Source organism: Melanerpes formicivorus, unplaced genomic scaffold, assembly GCF_026170545.1.
Source record: "Melanerpes formicivorus ecotype bairdi unplaced genomic scaffold, bMelFor1.0.p_v2 SCAF_245, whole genome shotgun sequence".
NCBI lineage: Eukaryota > Metazoa > Chordata > Aves > Piciformes > Picidae > Melanerpes > Melanerpes formicivorus.
This window is the reverse complement of record NW_027142597.1, coordinates 20,703-40,105: the sequence shown is the minus strand read 5'-3', so window position 1 is coordinate 40,105 and position 19,403 is coordinate 20,703. Positions and strand designations below refer to the sequence as shown.

The 19,403-nt window shown below is 60.1% G+C and overlaps 1 protein-coding gene across 1 annotated transcript; it reads right to left on the bottom strand.

Moving 5' to 3' along the window:
* Positions 1–1,075: 1,075 nt before the first annotated feature.
* PINK1 (PTEN induced kinase 1) lies at positions 1,076–15,152 on the bottom strand. The gene is made up of 8 exons (XM_068169933.1): positions 14,808–15,152; positions 11,577–11,819; positions 10,681–10,784; positions 8,958–9,140; positions 7,801–7,964; positions 5,154–5,281; positions 3,944–4,180; positions 1,076–2,240 (listed from the first exon to the last, which is right to left on the bottom strand). The coding sequence occupies exons 1-8, from the start codon at positions 15,123–15,125 to the stop codon at positions 1,980–1,982; spliced, it is 1,638 nt and encodes a 545-aa protein (XP_068026034.1). The 5' UTR covers positions 15,126–15,152; the 3' UTR covers positions 1,076–1,979.
* Between the last annotated feature and the right edge of the window lie 4,251 nt (positions 15,153–19,403).

Sequence of the window (19,403 nt, the reverse complement as noted above, 5' to 3'; positions counted from 1 at the left end):
CCAGAACTGGACACAGGACTCCAGGTGTGGCCTAAGCAGTGCTGAGCACAGGGCACAAGGACTGCTCCTGCTGGCCAGGATGTCGTGGTGCTGTGGGAGAAGCCTTTCAGGCCAGAGGGCTGAAATGAGCTGGTTCTCAGGGGAAGCAAGCTGCCAAAGCCTGAGGCTAACCAGCATGAACCAAACCCTGCTTGAGCTCAGGACAGGACTGAGGGGAAAGGAAAAATGAAAGAGAAGTGGGGAGATTGAGATTGGCTGTGAGGAAGAAGTTCTTCTCCAGGAGGGTGGTGAGAGCCTGGCACAGGTTGCCCAGGGAGGTGGTGGAAGCCTCCTGCCTGGAGGTGTTTGCAGCCAGGCTGGATGTGGCTGTGAGCAACCTGCTGTGGTGTGAGGTGTCCCTGCCCATGGCAGGGGGCTTGGAGCTGGCTGAGCCTTGAGCTCCCTTCCAGCCCTGAACAACTTCTTTCTCACATCCAATCTCAATCTCCCCACTTCTAGTTTTGCTCCAGCCCTGTCACTCCCTGACACCCTCAAAAGTCCCTCCCCAGCTTTCTTGCAGCCCCCTGCAGATCCTGGAAGGCCGCAATGAGGTCTCCTGGGAGCCTTCTCCTCTCCAGCCTGCACAACCCCAACTCCCTCAGTCTGTGCTCACAGCAGAGCAGCTCCAGCCCTCTGCTCCTCCTCCTGGCCCTTCTCTGGACACCTTCCAGCACCTCCAGATCCTTCCTGGCACAGAGGCTCCAGACCTGGCCCCAGAGCTCCAGCTGTGGTCTCAGCAGAGTGGAGCAGAGGGGCAGAATCCCCTCCCTGGCCCTGCTGGCCACACTTCTCTTGCTGCAGCCCAGGCTCTGCTTGGCTCTCTGGGCTGCAAGTGCTCACTGTTGGCTGCTGTTGAGCTTCTCCCCCTCCAGCAGCCCCAAGGCCTTTTCTCCAGGGCTGCTCTCCAGCCAGCCCCTGCCCAGCCCATATCAGTGCCTGGCACTGCCCCTGGAGCAGGGCAGCACTGCCCCCATTGCTCCACAGCCCTGAGTGTGGTCATGATGAAAGGCAGAGTGTAAAGAAGCCACTCAGCAGCAGAGCTTCACCTTCACTTTACTGTGCAGCAGACATCAATGTTCCCCCACCCCAAGCCCTCCAGAGGCAGCAAGAGACACCCAAAGCCCAAGGGATGCTTTCAGCTCCTGGCTGCTTGCTGCCTCCTCCTCTCCTCCCTCACCCAGAGCTTGTCCCTGCTGACCAGGAGAAACGGGGGGTGGCATCACTCTGAGCTCTTCCAGCAGGTCAACCTCCACTTCACCTGCATTGATCATCCCCAAGAGGGCACAGCCTGGCTGCCTTGGCCCCCTGGGAGCAGTCACTGCCCAGCTGGGATGGGAAGGAAACAAACCCAGGTGGGCCTGGGGTTCAGAAGTGCCTTCAGTGCCTGGTGTGGGATGGGGGCATGCCTTGAGCCCCTGCTGCTCACACTGCCTCACTCCTGAGAGGCTGCTGGGCTGCTCAACTTCATGGCAAGGGCTGTTGGTGGCTGCAGAGGATCAGCTGGAGCTGCCCACTTGGGGTTTCCTGAAGACTGCAGCACCCCTTTTGGCAGCTTGGCCCTTCTCAGCCTGCTGTTCCAACCCCCTGTGAAGAGCAGCCAGGCAGTGCCACCTCCCACCCTCCCCACCCCTGAAAGGAGACCTCCTTCATCCCACACAGGACTCAGAAGTCACTCAAGGGCTCCCACATGGGACCAAACCCAAGCACATGGCCCCAGCACACCTGCAGGGTGCTCACAGCAGCAGAGAGGGAGAGATGCAGCAAGGAGACTTCCTCCAGCAGGGAGAGAAAAAGCAGTGGCTACTAATGCTGGCTGGGGAGAAGCTCAAGCTCTTCATCCCAGTCTGCTCCCCTCAAGCTCTACAGGGGGGTTCCAGCAGACAGCAGAGATTCCTATGTGCCTGGGAAGTGCTGGTGATCTACCACACCTGGCTGAGCCTTCAGCCAGAGCCACTCCTCCAGGCCAGCAAGAGGAGGAGTGCTGCCCAGAGGTCTTCATACTCCAGGTTTGCCAAGAAGCACATCTTCAGCTTGGTCTCCACCAGGCTTTTAGGCTCCAATCTGTTCATCAGCAGAGCAGCTGCAGACTGGCAGAGGAGCCAGGAGACCATCTGGTCAGGTTTCAGGGTCTGGGAAGCCAGGACCTGCTCCCCCCAGAGGCTGAGGTGAAGCACGTTGGCAGCCACCCTGGCAGACAGCCTCTGCAAAAGGAAGGAGAGGAGAGGGGAGGGGAAGGGAGGTAAGCTGAGGTCACATCTCCACTGCCAAGAGTGCTCCAGGCCTCCCCTCTGAGCCACCAGAGAGTGGCTGTGAACCACAGAATGAGTTGGGGTTGGAAGGGGCCTTCCAGATCACCCAGTTCCAACCCCCCTGCCGTGGGCAGGGACACTTCCCACCAGCCCAGGCTGCTCAAGGCCTCATCCAGCCTGGCCTGGAGACAGCCACAGCCTCCCTGGGCAGCCTGTGCCAGTGCCTCCCCACCCTCACTCTAAAGAGTTTCCCCCTCATCTCCAGTCTCCATCTCCCCTGCTCCAGTTTCAATCCCTTCCCTCTCACCCCTTGCTGGAAGCCCCTCCCCAGCTCTCCTGCAGGGACTGGAAGGCTGCTCCCCTCGATCCTGAAGCCCTTTGTGACCACTAACATCAGGGAACTGCAGGTCAAACCCCACCCCCATCAGGTCAAGGGCCAGTTCCTACCACAAACATCCCCTGCAACAACTCAGTGAGAGGCCACAAAGGCCTTCTGGTGGTCTGTGATCAGTGACACCTGGATGACAGCCCTGCACCCACAGCCCCCTCACCCCCCCACCCCGGGCTGAAATGATCTGCAAATGTGCTGCCCAGGGAGGTGGTGGAGTCCCCAGCCCTGGAGAGGCTCAGGAAGAGCCTGGATGAGGCCCTGAGTTGATCAGATGGTGCTGGGGGAGAGGTTGGACTCCATGACCTCAAAGCCCTTTCCCAACCTGGTTCATCCTATTCCATTGGCAGGGCTTGGAAGGGACCTCTAGAGATCAGTGAGTCCAACCCCCCCTGCCAGAGGAGGAGCACCCAGGGCAGGTCACACAGGAACACATCCAGCTGGGGCTTGAAAGTCTCCTCCCCTGGCACAGCTTGAGGCTGTGTCCTCTTGTTCTGGGGCTGGCTGCCTGCCTGGGAGAAGAGACCAACCCCCACCTGGCTCCAACCTCCCTGCAGGGAGTTGCAGAGAGCAATGAGGTCTCCCCTGAGCCTCCTCTTCTCCAGGCTAAGCAACCCCAGAGCAGGAGACCCCACCAGCTCCCTGGGCAGCCTGCTGCAGGCCTCCAGCACCCTCACTGCAAGGCTTTTCCTCAAGCTGAGGTGGAACTTCCTAGGCTCCAGCTGATCCCTTTGGCCTGTCACTGGGCAGCACTGAGAAGAGCCTGGCCCCTTCACCCTGACCCCCACCCCTCAGACACTGAGCAGATCCCCTCTCAGCCCTCTCCTCCCCACACTCAACAGCCCCCAGGGCTCTCAGCCTCTCTTCACAGGGGAGATGTTCAAGCCCCTTCACCTTCTACAGACAACATCAGAACCAGAGAATGGTTGGGGGTGGAAAGGACCCTAAAGGTCATCCACTTCCAGCCCCCTGCCATGGGCAGGGACCCCTCCCACGGGCAGGGACCCCTCCCACCAGCCCAGGGGGCTCAAGGCCTCATCCAGCCTGGCCTTGAGCACCTCCAGGGAGGAGCCAACCACAGCCTCCCTGGGCAACCTGCTCCAGTGTCTCCCCACCCTCACTGGAAAGAATCTCTTCCTCCTCCCCAGCCCCAATCTCCCCTGCTCAAGCTTCAATCCATTCCCCCTCACCCTACCCCCACAAGCCCTGGCAACAACTTCCCTCCCCAGCTTCCCTGTAGCCCCCTCCTCTCCCAGCCAAGCCTCACCTTCTTGGGATCCCTCAGGAGCAGCATCTTGACCACTTGTTTCACCTCCAGGGGCAGGTGGGGGGGCAGGCTGGGCAGCTGCTCCTCATGGTAGCTCCTGCTCTCCAGGGAGGAGGCCCCATGGCCATAGAAGGGATTGGCCAGGCCCAGGATCTCGTAGGCAATGGCTCCCACGGCCCAAGCATCAGCTTTGCTGTAGTTGATCACCTTGCCTGGGCCTGGGGATGCTGTGATCACCTGGCCCAGAGAGAGAGAGGTGCTCATAGAGTCAACCAGGCTGGAGAAGACCTCAGAGATCAGCAAGGCCAAGTTGGCACCCAACAGCATCTGATCAACTAAACCATGGCTCCAAGGGCCACATCCAATCCCCTCTGGAACACCTCCAGGGATGGGGACTCCACCACCTCCTTGGGCAGCACATTCCCATGGCCAAGCTGTGGCCTCCCCAGTGCCCAGACCAGGGGGACCATCACTTCCCCACTGGCCACACCATTGCTGCTGCAAGGCAGGATGCTGGTGGCCTTCTTGGCCACCTGAATACAGAATTAACCAGGGTGGAAGAGACCCCAGAGAACATCAAGTCCAACCTATCCCCCAGCACCATCAGATCAACTAAGCCATGGCACCAAGTGCCTCAGCCAGGCTCTTCCTAAACACCTCCAGGGATGGGGACTCCACCACCTCCCCCTGGGCAGAACATCCCCATGGCCAATCTCTCTTGCTGGGAAGAACTTTCTCCTCACCTCCAGCCTAAACCTCCCCTGGCACAGCTTAAGACTGTGTCCTCTTGTTCTGGGGCTGGCTGCCTGCCTGGGAGAAGAGACCAACCCCCACCTGGCTCCAACCTCCCTGCAGGGAGTTGGAGAGAGCAAGAAGGTCTCCCCTGAGCCTCCTCTTCTGCAGGCTAAGCAACCCCAGCTCCCTCAGCCTCTCCTCCCAGGGCTGTGCTCCAGACCCCTCCCCAGCTTTCTTGCCCTTCTCTGGACACCTTCCAGCAGCTCAACCTCTTTCCTAACCTGAGGAGCCCAGAACTGGACACAGGACTCCAGGTGTGGCCTAAGCAGTGCTGAGCACAGGGCACAAGGACTTCCCCTGCTCCTGCTGGCCACACTCTTCCTGCTGCAGGGCAGGTTCAAACACACAGCTGCAGGGTGGGGGTCCATGGCAGCAGCCTCACAGAGCAGCCCCAGAGGGCAGGGGAGGGATGTACCTCGGGTGCCATCAGGCAGCCGTTGCCGCCGCGGTCCACGTAGGCGCTGGGGTAAGGCAGGCTCAGGCCCACGCTGTCATCTGCCAGGCAGCAGCCAAAGTCTGTGATCACCAGCCAGGGACAGCCAGCTGGGGCAGCAAGGAGAGCACAGTCAGGCCTGGCCCTGGGAGGACCTGGGAGGAGAGGCTGAGGGAGCTGGGGTTGCTTAGCCTGCAGAAGAGGAGGCTCAGGGGAGACCTTCTTGCTCTCTCCAACTCCCTGCAGGGAGCTTGGAGCCAGGTGGGGGTTGGGCTCTTCTCCCAGGCAGACAGCAACAAGAGGACACAGTCTCAAGCTGTGTCAGGGGAGGTTTAGGCTGGAGGTGAGGAAGAAATTCTTCCCAGCAAGAGAAATTGGCCATTGGGATGTGCTGCCCAGGGAGGTGGTGGAGTCCCCATCCCTGGAGGTGTTCAGGAGGAGACTTGATGTGGCCCTTGGAGCCATGGTTTAGCTGTCAGGAGGTGTTGGGTGCCAGCTTGGACTTGCTGAGCTCTGAGGCCTTTTCCAACCTCATTGATTCTCTGATTAGGTTAATAGGTTGGATTTGCTGATCTCTGAGGTCTTCCCAACCAGGCTAAACAACCCCAGCTCCCTAAGCCTCTCCTCACAGGCCCTGTGGAGATGGCACCTGGAGATCTGCTGAGCTGGAGGAAAGGGCCTGGAGGACTGAGCTGCAGGAAAGTCCTGCCTCCAGTTCTGGAGCCCCTATTGCAAGAGGGATCTGGAGGTGCTGGAAGGTGTCCAGAGAAGGGCCAGGAGGATGAGCAGAGGGCAGGAGCTGCTCTGCTATGAGGACAGACTGAAGGAGTTGGGGCTGTTCAGTCTGGAGAAGAGAAGGCTCCCAGGTGACCTCATTGTGGCCTTCCAGGATCTGAAGGGGGCTACAGGAAGGCTGGGGAGGGGACTGCTCAGGATCTCAGGCAGGGATAGGACTAGGGGGAATGGAATGAAGCTGGAGGTGGGGAGATTCAGGCTGGAGGGGAGGAGGAAGTTCTTCCCCATGAGAGTGGTGAAGCCCTGGAATGGGTTGTGCAGGGAGGTGGTTGGGGCCCTGTCCCTGGAGGTGTTTAAGGCCAGGCTGGCTGAGGCTCTGGCCAGGCTGCTCTAGTGTGGGGTGTCCCTGCCCATGGCAGGGGGGTTGGAACTGGCTGAGCCTTGTGGTCCCTTCCAACCCTGACTGATTCTATGATAGGGCCTGGAGGAACTTTGCAGCCCTGCTGCCAAGCTGAACACTGCAAAGCAGAACCATTACTCCTCCAGGCTCCCATCTGGAAAGGAAATCAAAGCCTTAGCTCAATCCTAACTGCATTCAGGATGGCCTCAGAGCAGCTCTGCCTTCATGCAAAGGAGGATGGTATCAGCACCACTGAAAAGCCTCCAGGGCTGCTGCAGCAGGACTTTGAATTAGCCAGCTCTGGCTGCCTGCCACTGCTCCCTGCCCACCTGCATCTCAAGTAGGCTGCAAAGCAGCTCAGGTAATTAAAGTCTCCATGAGAGAAAGGCTGGCAGGAGAACAAGCTGGGGAGAGGGAAGGGATTGAAGCTTGAGGAGGGCAGATTCAGACTGGCAGTTAGGAACTCTTTAGAGGGAGGGTGGTGAGACACTGGAAGAGGTTGCCCAGGGAGGTTGTGGTTCAAGGCCAGGCCTTGAGCAACCTGGGCCTGGGGGGAGGTGTCCTGGCAGGGGGGTTGGAAAGGGATGACCTTTACAATCAGAGAATCAATGAGGTTGGAAGAGACCTCAGAGCTCAGCAAGTCCAAGCTGGCAGCCAGCACCTCCTGACAGCTCAACCATGGCTCCAAGGGCCACATCCAAGCCCCCCTTAAACACCTCCAGAGGGATGGGGACTCCACCACCTCCCTGGGCAGCACATCCCAATGGCCAATCTCTCTTGCTGGGAAGAACTTTCTCCTCACCTCCAGCCTAAACCTCCCCTGGCACAGCTTGAGACTGTGGCCTCTTGTTCTGGGGCTGGCTGCCTGCCTGGGAGAAGAGACCAACCCCCACCTGGCTACAGCCTCCCTGCAGGGAGTTGCAGAGAGCAAGAAGGTCTCCCCTGAGCCTCCTCTTCTCCAGGCTAAGCAACCCCAGCTCCCTCAGCCTCTCCTCACAGGGCTGTGCTCCAGACCCCTCCCCAGCTTTCTTGCCCTTCTCTGGACACCTTCCAGCAGCTCAACCTCTTTCCTAACCTGAGGAGCCCAGAACTGGACACAGGACTCCAGGTGTGGCCTAAGCAGTGCTGAGCACAGGGCACAAGGACTTCCCTGCTCCTGCTGGCCACACTCTTCCTGCTGCAGGCCAGGATGCCCTTGGCCTTCTTGGGCCCCTGGGCACACTGCTGGCTCCTGTTCACCTGCTGTCCACCACTCCCCCCAGGTCCCTTTCTGCCTGTGTCCCTTGCAACCCAACCCACTCTGTGACCCCACAGGGGCATGAAAATGCTGCTTGGGGCTTCAGCTCTGTCCTTCCCCTTGCCCTCCAGCTGCTGCTTCACCACCCTGACCAAGAGGGGGGATTTCAGGAGCCACCCCAGCAAGAAGATGATCCAAGAGGCAAGCCCTTGCAGCAGAGGCACCTCCAGCACCCCCTGAGGGGGTGATGCACCTACCAGAATCAAACTCAACCAGGATGTTGTCAGACTTCAGGTCCCTGTGGGCTACTCCGTGCCGCACCAGGTGGTCCACCCCCTCCAGCAGCTGGAGAATCATCATGGTGGAGAGGCAGACATCTGGGCTGCTCCCCCTCAGGTACTCACGCAGGGTGCAGGGATAGCTGGGCAGGAGAAGGAGCAAAACCTTGCAATCAGCATCCTGGAAGCTCATCCCTCAGTGCTGGCTGGCTAGCATGGGCCAAATGGGTGCTGGGTCTGTGAGAGGGTGGCAGAGCTCTGCAGAGGGACCCTGCCAGGCTGGGCAGATGGGCAGAGGCCAAGGGCAGGAGATTGAACACATCCAAGTGCCAGGGGCTGCACATTGGCCACAGCAACCCCAGGCAGTGCTACAGGCTGGGGGCAGAGCCAGGCAGAGAGGGACCTGGGGGTGCTGGTTGATAGTAGGCTGAACATGAGCCAGCAGTGTGCCCAGGTGGCCAAGAAGGCCAAGGGCATCCTGGCCTGCATCAGGAAGAGTGTGGCCAGCAGGAGCAGGGAGATCATTCTCCCCCCTGTGCTCAGCACTGCTTAGGCCACACCTTGAGTCCTGTGTCCAGGTCTGGGCCCCCAGCTCCCTCAGCCTCTCCTCCCAGGGCTGTGCTCCAGACCCCTCCCCAGCTTTCTTGCCCTTCTCTGGACACCTTCAAGTCTCTCAATGTCCTTCTTAAACTGAGGAGCCCAAAACTGGACACAGGACTCCAGGTGTGGCCTAAGCAGTGCTGAGCACAGGGCACAAGGACTGCCTTGCTCCTGCTGGCCACACTCTTCCTGCTCCAGGCCAGGATGCCCTTGGCCTTCTTGGCCCCCTGGGCACACTGCTGGCTCCTGTTCAGCTGCTGTCCACCACTCCCCCCAGGTCCCTCTCTGCCTGGCTGCTCTCAACCCCTCTGCCCCCAGCCTGCAGCACTGCCTGGGGACAAGCTGCACCTTCCCTGCTGGAATCCCTTCAAGGAGCAGCCTGCCCTCGCTCTCAGACAGGAGTTAACATCTGCAGGGCTTGGAACTGGCCTCAGGAGGTGTTTCCAAGGCTGGGCTGGGCTGGGCTTTTTGTGGCAGCAGCAGAGCAGAGAGTGCCAGGAAGCAGAAGGGCCCTGAGGAAGCTTCTCTTCACCTACTTCTTCATGACCAGGAAGAGGGTGCGGCTGTGGCCCAGGCCGCCGGGGCTGAGGCTGAGGGGCAGCACGTCAGGGTAGTCTGCAAGGGCTCCAGGCAGCAGGGGCACGGAGGAGGTGAAGGCTCGGATCACCTGGATGATGTTGGGGTGAGGCTGCAGCTTCTTCCTCCCCAGGACAGCTTTCCTGTGCAGGAGGAGAGAGAGCACAGCTGACATCCTGTCCGACCGCCCCCCGGCAGGCAGCAGGGGCAGCCCCCAGCGGAGCAGGGGATCAGAGCCCTGCCAGGGGGGGAAAGGGGAAAGGGGAAAGGGGAAAGGGGAAAGGGGAAAGGGGAAAGGGGAAAGGGGAAAGGGGAAAGGGGAAAGGGGAAAGGGGAAAGGGGAAAGGGGAAAGGGGAAAGGGGAAAGGGGAAAGGGGAAAGGGGAAAGGGGAAAGGGGAAAGGGGAAAGGGGAAAGGGGAAAGGGGAAAGGGGAAAGGGGAAAGGGGAAAGGGGAAAGGGGAAAGGGGAAAGGGGAAAGGGGAAAGGGGGAAAGGGGAAAGGGGAAAGGGGAAAGGGGGAAAGGGAATTAATCAGGTTGGAAAAGACCTCAGAGATCATCAAGTCCAACCTGTCACCCAACACCTCCTGACTAACTAAACCATCCAAGGCAGGATGCTGGTGGCCTTCTTGGCCACCTAAAGACAGAATTAACCAGGTTGGAAAAGACCTTTGAGATCATCAAGTCCAACCTATCCCCCAGCACCATCTGATCAACTCAACCATGGCACCAAGTGCCTCAGCCAGGCTCTTCCTAAACACCTCCAGGGATGGGGACTCCACCACCTCCCTGGGCAGCACATTCCCATGGCCAATCTCTCTTGCTGGGAAGAACTTTCTCCTCACCTCCAGCCTAAACCTCCCCTGGCACAGCTTGAGACTGTGGCCTCTTGTTCTGGGGCTGGGTGCCTGCCTGGGAGAAGAGACCAACCCCCACCTGGCTCCAACCTCCCTTCAGGGAGTTGCAGAGAGCAAGAAGGTCTCCCCTGAGCCTCCTCTTCTCCAGGCTAAGCAACCCCAGCTCCCTCAGCCTCTCCTCCCAGGGCTGTGCTCCAGACCCCTCCCCAGCTTTCTTGCCCTTCTCTGGACACCTTCCAGCAGCTCAACCTCTTTCCTGACCTGAGGAGCCCAGAACTGGACACAGGACTCCAGGTGTGGCCTAAGCAGTGCTGAGCACAGGGCACAAGGACTTCCCTGCTCCTGCTGGCCACACTCTTCCTGCTGCAGGCCAGGATGCCCTTGGCCTTCTTGGCCACATCCTCCACTAGAGCAGGTTGCTCAGAGCCTTGTCAAGGCTGAGCTTGAATCTCTCCAGGGATGAGGTCTCAGCTCCCTCCCTGGGCAACCTCTTGCAGTGCTCCAGCAGCCTCCTGGTGCAGAACTTGGTGCTAGCCTCCAATCTAGATCTGCTCTGCTCTCATTTCAAAGCCTTGCCCCTGGCCCTATCACTGCAGGCCTTGGTTAAGAGTCCCTTTCCAGCCTTCTTGGAGGCCCCCTTCAGGTATTCCCTGGGGGGCTAACAAGGCAGCACCTGATCAGGGAGGAATCAGCAATTGATCAAGGAGAAATCAGCAATTGATCAGTGTCTGTGGTTAAACTGTGCTGGAGAAAAGCCCCTCCCTGCCTGCTGTTTGAGGTGTGGATGAGCTGAGAGTGTCAGCCCTGCAGCAGCAGCACTCCCATACCTGCAGCCAGAGACAGCTCCATACTCTCCAGCTAAGGCAAGTCCTGTGGCTGGCACCAGCTCCTGGCCCATGGCATCCAGGATGGCTTCAGAGGATGAGCCAGCCTGCAAGAGCAGTGACACAGCAGCTTGGCTGCAGCTCCAAGAGCAGCCAGCCCTGACACCCCCTCAGAGCAGGCAACCCAGAGCAGAGAACTGTTGGCCTTGGAAAAGGCCTCTAAGGGCCAGCCCTCAACCCAGCCCCACCATGGCCACCAAACCCTGGCCCACAGTGCCACTGCCTCCAGGGCTGGGGACTCCACCACCTCCCTGGGCAGCCTGTGCCAACCCCTGACCACTCCAGCAGCAAAGAAGTTGTTCCCCATCTCCAACCTAAACCTCCCCAGGCCATTCCCTCTCCTTCTATCACCTGATAGTAGGGAGAAGAAACCAACCCCCACCTCACTCAAACCTGTCAGGGAGTTCCAGAGAGCCAGCAGCTCTCCCCTCAGCCTCCTCTTCTCCAGGGTGAACACCCCCAGCTCCCTCAGCTGCTCCTCCCCAGCCCTGTTCTCCAGACCCTCCCCCAGCTTTGTTACCCTCCTCTGGACAAATCCCACCCCCTCAATGTCCTTCTTGGAGTGAGAGGCCCAAACCTGAGCCCAGTACTGAGTGTGTGGCCTCAGCAGTGCCCACTCTAGGGGGACAACCCCTGCCCTGCTCCTGCTGGCTGCACCACTGCTGATCCAAGGCAGGCTGCTGGTGGCTTTCCCAGCCACCCCCTGGGCACAGAGGGGCTCATGTTCCCCCCCCACACCAGCTCCACCACCAGCAGCTCTGCTGCTGAAGTGCTGACAGCAAACCTTGCAGCCAGCCTCTCCCAGTGGCAGAGCAGGAGGCAGAGCTCCAACCTCTTACCGAGATGTTCCACATCATTTTGATGGCCAAGGGGAAGGCTCCTTTGGGTGGCTGCCCCTCCTCAGCTGAGCCCCCACCTGCCTGCCCCTGCCCTGGGGAGAAGGGAATGGCTGCCTCATAGACAGCAGCACTGCAGCCCTTCCCAAGGGGCTGCCCAATCAGGTACTCCTCCAGCTTGAAGCCCTGCCAGCGGGAGGAGCTCAGGGGATCCTTCTGGGGCTTGTTCTTCCCAACAAACACTGTCTGGAAGCAAGAGGAAAGGACAGTTAGAAGCAATGCTCAGCCACTCAGATTCCCCCTGCAGAACTCTCTCACTGCTGGAGCAGCATCACCACCTCCCAGCTGGCTTGGGCCAACCTGCAGGCTCTGACCAGGGGAAATAATTGGCAGTCCACAGCATTTTTGGCTGAAGTGAACCCAGTTTGCACCAAAAGTGGGCTCTGCCATGCTGCTGCAAGTGCACATGGCAAAGAGCAACAAGAAAAGACAATTAGAAGCCCTGCTCAGTCAGATTCCCCCTGCAGAACTCTCACTGTTGCAGCAGCATCACCACCTCCCAGCTGGCTTGGGCCAACCTGCAGGCTGAAATCAGGGAAAAGATTGGCAGTCCACATCACTTTTGGTTCAAATTAACCCAGTTTGCACCAAAAGTGGGCTCTGCCATGCTGCTGCAAGTGCACATGGCAAAGAGCAAGAGGAAAGGACAAAAGCCCTGCTCAGTGATTCAGATTCCCCCCTGCCGATGTCTGAGCAGCATCACCACCTCCCAGCTGGCTTGGGCCAACCTGCAGGCTCTAACCAGGGAAAACCATTGGCAGCCCACAGCATTTTTGGTTCAAATGAACCCAGTCTGCACTAGAAATGGCTTCTGCCATGCTGCTGCAAGTGCACATGGCAAAGAGCAAGAGGGAAAGACAATTAGAAGCCCTGCTCAGCCACTCAGATTCCCCCTGCAGATGTCTGAGCAGCATCACCACCTCCCAGCTGGCTTGGGCCAACCTGCAGGCTCTAACCAGGGAAAACAGTTGGCAGCCCACATCATTTTTGGCTGAAATGAACCCAGTTTGCACCAAAAGTGGGCTCTGCCATGCTGCTGCAAGTGCACATGGCAAGGAGCAACAAGAAAAGACAATTAGAAGCTCTGCTCAGCCACTCAGATTCCCCCTGCAGACATCTGAGCAGCATCACCACCTCCCAACTGGCTTAGGGCAACCTGCAGGCTCTAACCAGGGAAAACCATTGGCAGCCCACAGCATTTTTGGTTCAAATGAATCAGTTTGCACCCAAAAGTGGGCTCTGCCATGCTGCTGCAAGTGCACATGGCAAAGAGCAAGAGGAAAAGACAAAAGGCTTGCTCAGCCACTCAGATTCCCCATGCAGAAGTCTCTCACTGTCTGAGCAGCATCACCACCTCCCAGCTGGCTTGGGCCAACCTGCAGGCTCCAACCAGGGAAAATCATTGGCAGTCCACAGCATTTTTGGCTGAAATGAATCAGTTTGCACCAAAAGTGGGCTCTGCCATGCTGCTGCAAGTGCACACGGCAAGGAGCAACAAGAAAAGACAATTAGAAGCCCTGCTCAGTCACTTAGATTCCCCATGCAGATGCCTGAGCAGCATCACCACCTCCCAGCTGGCTTAGGCCAACCTGCAGGCTCTGACCAGGGAAAATCATTGGCAGTCCACATCATTTTTGGTTCAAATGAATCAGTTTGTATCAAAAGTGGGCTCTGCCATGCTGCTGCAAGTGCACATGGCAAAGAGCAAGAGGAAAAGACAATTAAAAGCCCTGCTCAGCCACTCAGATTCCCCCTACAGAACTCTCTCACTGTTGGAGAAGCATCACCACCTCCCAGCTGGCTTGGGCCAACCTGCAGGCTCTAACCAGGGAAAACAATTGACAGCCCACATCACTTTTGGTTCAAATGAACCCAGTTTGCACCAAAAGTGGGCTCTGCCATGCTGCTGCAAGTGCACATGGCAAAGAGCAACAAGAAAAGACAATTAAAAGCCCTGCTCAGTCACTCAGATTCCCCCCTGCAGAACTCTCTCACTGTCTGAGCAGCATCACCACCTCCCAGCTGGCTTGGGCCAACCTGCAGGCTCTGACCAGGGAAAATAGTTGGCAGTCCACATCATTTTTGGCTGAAATGAACCAGTTTGTATCAAAAGTGGGCTCTGCCATGCTGCTGCAAGGCCACATGGCAAAGAGGAGTGGGAAAAGGAGGTCCTTTGCTAATCCAGCACTGAAATGTGCTGTGCAAAGAGGAGATTAAGTAGGTTATATGAGATGCAGTGCTACACTTTGCTCCCTCTCCATCAATAAATCAGGAAGTGGGGGGCAGGGGGAAAAAAAAGGCAGAGAAAACCCAATCAAGAGCCACAACTGACAGCAAAACAATGCCCTGAGCTTTTGTGGAGGAGGGCTGGGCTAGCTCAAGGGAGGGTATGAATCCATGACAGGGGCAAGCTGGGGGAGGAAAACAGAGGAGCCAAGAGAAAACAAAACACCAGAGGGCTGTGCTCCAGTTTAAGCATTCACCACCCTCCATGTGTGGGCCAGCACCAACCAGCTGCATTCCTTCATGAGCTACAACCCCCAGCAGCTAACCAAGAGGCACAGATGCAGGGGCAGTGGAAAGGGGAAGACACCAATTTATGTCCTCAGTGGGGAGAAAGCAGCCCAAGAAACGTCAGGAAAAGGCAGAACCTCCCCAGAAGGTGAGAGGTGCAGGTCAGCAGGGCAGGAGACAGCTGGCTCTGAACACCAGGGCTCTATTTATAACCACGAAGTTATGTCCCCAGTGCCCTGCCAGCACAGCTTGGCCCAGCCCCACAGGCCTCCCATCGGCCCTGGGGGCTCAACACCAGCATCCTGGCACACAGCACCCCCCAACACCAGATTCCTGACCCCCTGCCCTTGTAGGGGGGCCAGGAGGCTGCCCACCGTGAAGGCCTCTCTGGTACCTGCTTTAGGGTGATGAGGACCTGCTTACCAAGAGCCTTCCCCAGCATCCTCATTTTGGGGAGGCAAAGGGGAGTCTCCCGCTTTGGGGAACGTGCCTGCGGGGTGCTCACAGCACGCCCACCATCTCTGGGGGAAGATGGGGAGGTGCGCCTGAGGGGGTCCCCACAGCAAGGCCACCCCCTGACCTTCACCGCAGGTGCCCGGGGCTCTCCCCGCGGGCATTGCCGGGGGTCCAGCAGCAGCAGCAGCCAGCCCCGAGCCTCACCTGGATGTGCCGACAGGCCGCCTCAGCCCGTCGCTGCTCCTCCAGCCGCGGCTCCACCAGCCCCAGCGCCATGGCCAGCGCCAGGCAGACTCCGCCGCCGCCTCCCCGCCGCGCCGCGGCCGCCAGCCCGCGGGCAGGCCCACGCAGGAACAGAAGGCGGCAGGCGGCCGGCAGCCAGGACAACCATGGTCGGGGCTGCGGGAGCTGTGGCGGCGGAGCGGGCCGGGGGTCGAGCCGGGGCTCGGGGCGGGGGGCGCGGGCGAAGCGGCAGCGCGGCAGCAGGCGCAGGGCCCGGGCCAGCAGCAGCCGAACCGCCATGACGGAAGCGCCGCGACGGGGCGGAGCGGGGCTGCGCGGTGACGTCACGCGTGTGCGTTGTGACGCAGGGACACGCACAGCACGCTCCGGCCCCGCCCACGGCGGTCCGGGCTCGCCGCGGGCAGAGGGCGCGTGCGGGGCGGGGAGTGGAGCGGGGCACGGCCCGGGCGATGCAGGGCACGGCACAGGGCACGGCACAGGGCACAGCCCGGGGCGATGCAGGGCACGGCACAGGGCACGGCACAGGGCACAGCCCGGGGCGATGCAGGGCACGGCACAGGGCACCAGCGGGGCACAGCCTGGGGCACAGCCCGGGGCGATGCAGGGCACGGCACAGGGCACAGCCCGGGGTGATGCAGGGCACGGCACAGGGCACGGCACAGGGCACAGCCCGGGGCGATGCAGGGCACGGCACAGGGCACCAGCGGGGCACAGCCTGGGGCACAGCCCGGGGCGATGCAGGGCACGGCACAGGGCACAGCCCGGGGTGATGCAGGGCACGGCACAGGGCACAGCCCGGGGCGATGCAGGGCACGGCACAGGGCACCAGCGGGGCATAGCCTGGGGCGATGCAGGGCACGGCACAGGGCACCAGCAGGGCACAGCCCGGGGCGATGCAGGGCACCAGCAGGGCACAGCCTGGGGTGGTGCAGGGCACCAGCAGGGCGCGGCCACAGGGCACCCAGCAGGGCACAACCTGGGGTGATGCAGGGCACAGCACAGGGCACCCGCAGGGCAATGCCATCTGTATGGAGCAGGGCACAGCCAGGGATATGTCTGGGCATGGCACAAGGCTCCAGCTGGGCAGTGCCCTCTGCGTGGAGCGGGGCACAGCCTAATGCCCAGCAGGGCATGGCCAGGGCACAGCCCTGGGCATGGCAAGGCACAGCATGAAGAGTGGCACCAGCAGAGCAACGTTCTGGGCATGGCCAGGCACAGCCCGGCATATGGCAGGTCCCAGCATGAAGCAGGCCACAAGAAGGGCATGGAGCAGGGCACAGCCAGTGCACAGCAGGGCATGGAGCAGAGTGCAGCCATGGTACAGGCCTGTGCAATGCAGGGCACAGAGCAGGGCACAGAGGAGGGCACAGCTTGGTGTGCCTTGTGCATGGGGCAGGGCACAGAGCATAACACTGAGCTGGGCATGCCTTGGGCAGAGCCAGGGCACATCACAGTCCACAACAGGGCATGGAGCAGGGCACAGTCTGTGAACAGTGGGCCATGGCCTGATGCACAGCAGGGCATGGAGCATGAAATTACCCTGGGCATGACTTGGGCACAGCCCAGTGCACAACAGGGGATGGAGCAGAGAACTGCCCTGGGGATGTCTTGGACACAACACAGCACAAAGCAGCTGGGCACAGTCCAGTGCACAGCGTGGCACAGAGCAGAGTCCTGCCCTGGGCACGGCTGGCACACAGCCCAGTGCACAGCAGGGCATGGAGCACAGCACTACCCTAGGTGTGACCTGGGCATAGCACAGCAGAAAGCAGAGCGTGGTGGGACACAGCCAGGGTACAGCCCCAGTGCACACAGCGTGGCACAGAGCAGAGTCCTGGCCTGGGCACAGCTGGCACACAGCCCAATGCACAGCAGGGCATGGAGCAGGGCACAGCCTATGCACTGCCAGGGAGGCAGGGGGTGCTGCCTGTGGGCCATGCAGTGCCCTGGGCATGTCCTGCCTGCAGAGTAAGTACCTTCCACCTGCCACTGCCTGGCAGTGGGGCAGCCCCAGGAACCCCCTTCCCCCTTCTCCCTTCCCCTTCTCCCTTCCCCCCTTCTCCCTTCCCCCTTCTCCCTTCCCCCTTCTCCCCCCTTCCCCTTCCTCCCTTCCCTTCTCCCTTCCCCCTCCTCCCTTCCCCCTCCTCCCTTCCCCCTCTCCCTTCCCCCTCTCCCTTCCCCCTCTCCCTTCCCCTTCTCCCTCCCTTCCCCCTCTCCCCCCTTCTCCCTTCCCCCTCTCCCCTTCTCCCTTCCCCCTCTCCCCTTCTCCATTCCCCCCCTCTCCCTTTCCCTTCTCCCCCTTCTCCCTTCCCCCTTCTCACTTTCCCTTCTCCCTTCCCCCCTCCTCCCCCCCTCTCCCTTCCCCCTCTCCCCTTCCCCCTCTCCCCCCTTCCCCCTCTCCCTTCCCCCTTCCCCCCCTCTCCCCCTTCTCCCTCCCCTTCTCCCCTTCTCCCTTCCCCCTTCTCACTTTCCCTTCTCCCTTCCCTCTTCCTCCCTTCCCCTTTTCCCTTCCCCCTTTCCCTTTCCCCCCTTCCCCCCCTTCCCCCTTCCCCCTTCTCCCCTTCCCCCTTTCCCTTTGCCCTCTTCCCCTTTCTCCCTTCTCCCTTCCCCTTCTCCCTTGCCCTCTTCCCCTCTTCCCTTCTCCCCCTTCCCCTCTTCCCTTCCCCTCTTCCCTTCCCCTCTTCCCCCCTTCTCCCTTCCCCTCTTCCCTTCCCCTCTTCCCTCCCCTCTTCCCCCTCCCCTCTTCCCTTCCCCTTCTCCCCTTCCCCCTCTTCCCTTCCCCTTCTCCCTTCCCCTCTTCCCTTCCCCTCTTCCCTTCCCCTCTTCCCTTCCCCTTCTCCCTTCCCCTTCTCCCTTCCCCTTCTCCCTTTCCCCTTCTCCTTCCCCTTCTCCCTTCCCCTTCTCCCTTCCCCTTCTCCCTTCCCCTTCTCCCTTCCCCTTCTCCCTTCCCCCCCTTCCCCTTCTTCCCCTTCCCCTTCTCCCTTCCCCTTCTCACTTCCCCTTCTCCCTTCCCCTTCTCCCTTCCCCTCAACTCATCATTGCCAACACTGCATGGAGATAAACCCAGAGCTGCTTTTATCTCGCCTGGGCACAGACAGCAGTGCCCAGCCTGGCAGCGGCTGGGAAATGGCCCACAACCACTTTGCATTGTACATGATTAAATTCAGAGTGCAATCAGCAAAGGGTATTGCTCCAGGGGCTGGCCCTGCTGCTTTGTGGTCACCCATTGGGGTTGGTGGAGCTTCTCCTTTCTGCTTTGGCTTCCCACCTGGAGCTGAAGACTTCAGCTTCTCCTTTGGCTTGCCACCTGGAGCTGAAGACTTCAGCTTCTCCCCCAGCAGTGAGTTTGGAGCCCTCAGGAGTGTTTTTTTGGAGCCTGGAGAAGAGCAGCCTGAGAGGGAATCTTCTCAGTGCCTCAGCAAGAACTAAAGGCTGGGGAGCAAGAGGCTGGGGCCAGGCTCTGCTCAGTGGTGCCAAGGGGGCAGTGGGCACAAGCTGGAACCCTGGAAGTGCCACCTCAACCTGAGGAGCAACTTCTTGGATGGGTGCTGGAGCCCTGGAGCAGGCTGCCCAGAGGAGCTGTGGAGTCTCCTTCTCTGGAGACTCTCAGAACCTACCTGGATGTGACCTGCCCTGGGTGATCCAAGGGGGCTGGACTCGATGATCCCCCAGAGGTCACTTCCAGCCCTGCACCACTCTCTGACTCTGTGATTCTGAGAAGCCCAAGATGGGCTCCAACCCCTTCCCAGCCTGGGAACTTGCTCCTGTCCCCCAGCCTGAACAACCTTTTTGTCCTGCAAGTGAATGCCTGTGACTTGATTTGGCTTCTTCCCCGCAGCAAGGTGGGGGCTGGTGTCTGCAAATCAGCACTGATCAGAAGGTGAGGGAGAGGAGCAGGGAGAGCTTAACACTGCAAAGACATTTCCCATTGCATTGTCCCACACAAAGCCCCTTACACCCTGGGGAACCTGGGGGGGGAGGGAGAGGAGGGGAAGCATCCTCAACCATTCAGATGAGCAGAGGGCTGGAGCTGCTCTGCTGTGAGCACAGACTGAGGGAGTTGCGGCTGTTCAGGCTGGAGAGGAGAAGGCTCCCAGGAGACCTCATTGTGGCCTTCCAGGATCTGCAGGGGGCTACAAGAAAGCTGGGGAGGGACTTCTGAGGGTGCAGAGCTCAGCCCATGACAACCTCATGAGGTTCAACAAGGCCAAGGGCAAGGTCCTGCAGCTGGGGCAGGGCAATCCCAGGCACTGCTAGAGGCTGGGCAGGGACTGGCTGGAGAGCAGCCCTGAGGAAAAGGCCTTGGGGCTGCTGGGGGAGGAGAAGCTCAGCAGGAGCCAGCAGGGAGCACTTGCAGCCCAGAGAGCCAAGCAGAGCCTGGGCTGCAGCAAGAGAAGTGTGGCCAGCAGGGCCAGGGAGGGGATTCTGCCCCTCTGCTCCACTCTGCTGAGACCACAGCTGCAGCTTTGGGGCCAGGTCTGGAGCCTCTGTGCCAGGAAGGCTCTGGAGGTGCTGGAAGGTGTCCAGAGCAGGGCCAGGAGGAGGAGCAGAGGGCTG

Bases quoted from the DNA above. Each gene is read 5' to 3' on its own strand.
- PINK1 (XM_068169933.1), bottom strand. From the start codon at position 15,125: ATGGCGGTTCGGCTGCTGCTGGCCCGGGCCCTGCGCCTGCTGCCGCGC. The intron at 9,141-10,680 runs GTATGGGAGTGC...CCTCCTGCACAG, and splicing joins GGAGCTGTCTCTGGCTGCAG to GAAAGCTGTCCTGGGGAGGA. The intron at 2,241-3,943 runs GTGAGGCTTGGC...TTCCTTTTGCAG, and splicing joins TCCTGAGGGATCCCAAGAAG to AGGCTGTCTGCCAGGGTGGC.